This window comes from Prionailurus viverrinus, chromosome D2 (assembly GCF_022837055.1).
Source record: "Prionailurus viverrinus isolate Anna chromosome D2, UM_Priviv_1.0, whole genome shotgun sequence".
Classification (NCBI taxonomy): domain Eukaryota; kingdom Metazoa; phylum Chordata; class Mammalia; order Carnivora; family Felidae; genus Prionailurus; species Prionailurus viverrinus.
The window spans coordinates 36,306,792-36,311,809 of NC_062571.1; the positions used below are offsets into that span (position 1 = coordinate 36,306,792).

General features: G+C 58.6%; 1 protein-coding gene across 1 annotated transcript; it reads right to left on the bottom strand.

The window, feature by feature from the left end:
- Positions 1 to 283: 283 nt before the first annotated feature.
- Positions 284 to 4,542, bottom strand: ZNF503 (zinc finger protein 503). The gene is made up of 2 exons (XM_047825712.1): positions 3,688 to 4,542; positions 284 to 2,867 (listed from the first exon to the last, which is right to left on the bottom strand). Exons 1-2 carry the CDS (start codon positions 4,018 to 4,020, stop codon positions 1,233 to 1,235), a joined length of 1,968 nt encoding a protein of 655 aa, XP_047681668.1. The 5' UTR covers positions 4,021 to 4,542; the 3' UTR covers positions 284 to 1,232.
- Positions 4,543 to 5,018: the final 476 nt, after the last annotated feature.

Below are 5,018 nucleotides of genomic sequence, written 5' to 3' on the forward strand. Positions count from 1 at the left end.
TGTGCTGGGAGGAAAACTAAAAACTAAATGAGCGATTGCTCAGGACACGATCTTTACAAATTGTGAAATCCCCTGTTTAAAAATATTTTCCCCAAGGCAAACCCCACGACTGGCCAGCCCTTTGCATCTTCCTAAAAATCACAACAAAAACAATAGGAAATGCAGCCACGGTCCCGGGAAGTGGGAGCAGCCGTGAGGCCCAGGGAACCCACTGCGGCTGAAACTGCCATGCTCTTCCTTTCTCTTTCACCAAAAAAATAAACAAATAAAAAATAAAAAAAAGATAAGAAGTAAAACCTTTTAATACATCAAATATACGGAATTTTAATCTTTAAAGCGATACATTGTCTATTATTTTAGTACATGACGTAAACCTTATTTGTCCCCTTCTCAGCGGGTGGACTTAAAAATTAAAAATAGTTGTGTTCCTTTTAAAGAACAAAATAAGGCAAATGAGGTTTTGGAATAGACTTGTTTTTCCTTTTTTTTTTTTGTTTTCTTCCAGAATACATACAAAAAAATACCCATTCTCTTTCGATGGTATACACCTTAAAAATAATTGCAATTTGAAATCAGAGCTGACAAATTGTGACTTGTTTTGTTTTGTTTTTTCATTTTTTGTAACAAACATGCATGTAAATTTGTGTTTCAATCAGACATTAAATAAGAACGTACAATACAATAATAGCAATTTTAAAGTAACATTAAAGAGAAGACCTCTAGTTCTGTGGCGGTTTTGTATTTATTTATACTCTACAAGGGATGGGAGGGTTTGTTTTTCACATTTTTACCCTCAAGATTTAATTTTTTTTTTTTTTTACCCCTCCTCCTTTTTTACCTACGGAGATCAAACTAAATAATGCACTTTTGAACCACGGGTCCGCTTGGAGCTAACATAAATAAATACCAGTGTCCACCGATGCAGTCCTCAGATGAACACCTTCTCAATTAATTTTTCCTTCTTTTTCTATAAAAAGTCAAATGATATTTTTTCAACTTTTATAAAGTTTGCGTGGGTGGGGAAATGAGAGGTGGAGGAAAGGGGAGTTTCCCACCGGGTCTCGGTCGCTGTTTTGGGTAGATAGATACGGTATATATATTTTCCTTTCCTGGCCCGGGTCATCCCCACGCGCGGGTGACAGTAGCCTCTGCCCTGTTCCCGCCCCTCCCTCGGCTCCTCCCTCCCCCCCCCCCAGCTCCTTTCTCTCCCTTGCTAACCCTCCCCACCGCCCTCACTGATACCCCAGTGCCGAGGCGGTGGTCAGTCTCTGTCCGTAGAGGGCATAGGGGGAGTAGTACGGTCCCGTGGCGGCGGGCACCGGCACAGGAGCGCCGGGTGTGGGTAGTGGGCTCTTGGAGTAAGGGTGGTAGCGGCTGCTGAGTCCCAGCGCGTGGTGGGGGCTGCGCAGCGCCAGCGTCCCGGGACTGCCCGGAGCGCCCGACGTGGGGATGTGCATGTGGCAAGCCATGGCGGCCGCTGCGGCGCTGGCCAAAGACGATGAACTGGGGTAGCCCGACAGCAGTTTGTCTGTCCCGGGGAAGGCCGTATGGGTCCGCAAGTGGCTCAGCAGCTCTTCGGACGTGGCGAAGCGCTTGTCGCAGGGCCCGTTGGCCGACACCCAGTTGCAGATGTGGGGGAGCGGGTCGTTAGGGAGCATGAAGCCGTAGGGGTAGAGGGGGTGGCCTGCCAGGGAGGGCGGTGTGGCGCCGGCAGCGGCGGCAGCTGTTAGCGAAGAGTGCACGCCGTGCAGCGGGTGCGTGGGGTACACCAGCGGGTATCCGGACTTGAGCGCCGCGGCCGCCGCGGCCGGATCGTGAGCGCACGAAGCGCTGGCTGCAGCCGCCCCTGCTAGGTGGCTGGCGCAATGGTAGCTGAGGCAGTACGGGTCCCGGCACAAACTGGCTGTCATCACGGATGGCGGCGACGCCCCGGCCAAGGGGCTGGAGCCCGCCGGCTTACTGCAGCCCAGAGAGCCCGCCGCAGCCGCCGCCAGCTGCGCCCCCACCAGGCTGCCCGGCTTGGTGGGGTCAAGAGCCACGCCATGTGGCAGGAATTGGGGCGGGTAGCCAGCGTAGGCCCCAGCCAGGCTGCCTGGATAGGTCATGCCCGCGGGAGGCAGAGGGAACACTGTCTGGCCCGGCTTGTAGGGTGATACCGGAGCCACCAGCCCAGAGCCCAGCACTGAGGAGGAGGTGGGCGCGCTGGGGCCCGAGCCGGAGCTGGAGCCCGATGAACCGCCGCAGTCTGAGCCTAGCGCCTTGCCCCCGGGGCCCCCATCTGGGTGCTGGTTTACGTCCACATTAATCCCTCCGCCGCAGCTAATCCGGCCGTGCGCCAACCCAGTGGGTCCCCCTTCGGCCGAGGCGCCCCCGGAACCCTTGCTGGCGCCGCCGCCGCCGCCCGCGTCGGGGTCCTTCTTGTCGTCCTTGCCCTCCGGGCCGCCCCCGGCCGAAGGCAGCATGCCTCCTGGCGAGCAGGCCGAGGCGCTGGAGCTTGGGCTGCCTGTCCTGGGTGTGAATGGCTGGCAGGTGGCGCTCGGTACCCGGAATCCAGACTTTTCTGCTGAAACCCCCCCGCCGCCGCCCCCGCCACCACCGCCTCCGCCGCCGCCGCCTCCCGGCTCCTTCTTATCCGAGCCGGGTTTGGAGTACGGCTTGAAACTCGACTTGTCCTCCACGCCGATGTCGCTCAGCTTGAGGGGGCCCGACTTTGCGTCCTTGTCGCCCCCGGTGCCGTTGCCGGCACCGCCCGCGCCGCCCCCGTTGGAAGCGACAGAGGAGAGTTTGGAAGAGGGCGAGGGGTCGGGCTTCCCGATCTGCGAGCATGTTTGCGCCAACAGCGCCAGCGGGCTCTTCTTGGCATCAAGCTGCGGGGTCAGACGTGAGGTTGGGGAGTGGCACAAAGAGAAAGAAGGGGAAACCCTTTAGAATCCTGGCTTCTAGGGTTCAAACGCCCTTCCGCAAACCGCCAGTTACGATCCTCCCAGCTCCAGACGCAATCCTAGGCAGCACCCCCCACACCCCCCAAGAGACAGACAGACAGACACACACACACACACACACACACACACACACACACACACACACACACACAAACTCGCCCTTGAGAAAGGCAGCAGCTCCCTCCTCCCCGCCAAATCAGGATATATTCTTCCCTCTATAAGCGCCAACTGTATTTTTAAAAATACTCAGAAATGTTTTGGTTTCTGACTCCTAGACCCAAAACTATATCTCCTCTCCCATACACACACACACACACACACACACACACACACACACACCCCTATTTCTTCAGAGTAAGGGCTCAGGCCGTTGGTGCCTTAGAGGCTGTATACAAATATCAGTTTCTGGGGACCCTTAAGACTGCGACTTTGGAACCGCATTTCGGACTTCCGCCCGTCTTCCGGGCCGAAAGTGAAGGGGCCGGAGTCAGGGTGGAAGCTTTAATGCCAAAAGGAGAAATAAGTTTTAGCTGCTTTGTCCCCTAGCATTCACATCCCATTCTACCTCTTGCCCCCTTTCCGCCCTATTTTTAAGGTGCGGGAGCACTATGGGCTCTCCCCCATCCCGGAACTGAATCACTCTGACCCCCCCCCATTCCCACCCCCAGATCCCGAGAGAAAGAAAATCCTGTGAAGCGGCAGCCAGGGTGGTGGTCCCAGCGCGATCCGGGGAGAGGGTCCTTACCTCGATGGGGCTGACGGGAGTGGAAGGCAGGGGCTGCAGGTACTCGGGGTGCAAAATGTGGCCAGTCCGTGCCGTCAGCATCTTCAGCACCTTGATGGGCAGGCGGTTAGCCTGGCGGAGAGGGTCAGAGGGGGGCACAGCGTGCACAAAAGGCTTGGTGCTGCCGGCCAGGGACGAACCTTGGCCGGGGCCAGAGCTATTTCCAGAGAGCGCGCTGGTCCAGGCAGGGTCCGCACTGCTGCCGCTGCCGCTGCCGCCGCCGCCGCCGCCGCCGCCGCCGCCGCCGCTGTGCTTACTGCTTCTTAGGGCAGAAAGCGAGGGCGCTGTGCTCATGACCCACCCGCACGCATGGGAGCAGCGGGGGGAGGGCTCCGGGAGGCGCGGGGCGGGCTCCGGGCTGCGCGCTCGCCCGGGGAGCAGAAGCAGTAGGAGGAGGAGCTGGCGCGGCGGCCACGGGCACCCAGCGCGCCTTCTCGGCGCCTGGAGCCAGAAGCGAATAATCCTGGGTGGCCCGCAGCAGTGCCGTGGCCGAGCGGGAGGAGCCGGCCGGACTGTGGGAGTGCCGGGTGGCTCGCCGTGTCCGCCTCGGGCTGTGCCCCTGCGCTGCGCACTCGCGACCCAGCGCTGACGCTGCGCTTGGCGATGTGAGCCGTTGCCTGTCCAGCCGGGGCTCTGGCGAGGAAACTCACTTCAAAAGCAGCTGCACCGAGGGGGAGATTAAAGCCTTTGCCGCCTTCCAATCAAATGGGAGCCCGAGGTGATTGGAGGGTCAAGGGGATGTGACGCGTCCCGCGCCGCCGCCGCCGCCGCCGCCGCCAGGACTCTCAGCGCTGGTTTTAATGGGCAGCTCCTTCTTCACCGCCCCCCTCCCGCGTGTCCCCTCCCTCGATTTCGCTCCGAGGACGACCTGGACATTTATTCTGCGTTTGCTATCTGCCGCCTCCCTCTTTTTTCTACCTCGTCGTCCTTCCTTTTCCTGGCTCGAAAATAAACTGAAACCTTTTTTTGCAGGAGGGTGCGTAAGAGGAAAAGATTGAGGGGGGTGTCCAGAAGGAGCAACGGCGGGAGTCTGGACAACACCTGGACTGTCAACTCCAGGGGCGCACAGGGGCCCCACACACCAAACACTCTGTCTCGTTCAGTAACTGAAATCTCTCGCGACGCGGCCACCGGGGTAAGGAAAGGTGGAGAGCGGGTGACGGAGGAAGTCCGCCCGCCCGCTTTGATTTCCCAAGATTCGGCAGCAGAGAAACCAGAAGCTAGGTGGGCAGCGGAGGCGGCGGCGGCGGCTCGTCTCCGGGCTGTGCGCTGGGCTCCCAGCCCTTCCCGGC

Bases quoted from the DNA above. Each gene is read 5' to 3' on its own strand.
- ZNF503 (XM_047825712.1), bottom strand. From the start codon at position 4,020: ATGAGCACAGCGCCCTCGCTTTCTGCCCTAAGAAGCAGTAAGCACAGC. The intron at 2,868-3,687 runs GTAAGGACCCTC...CTGACCCCGCAG, and splicing joins CTCCCGTCAGCCCCATCGAG to CTTGATGCCAAGAAGAGCCC.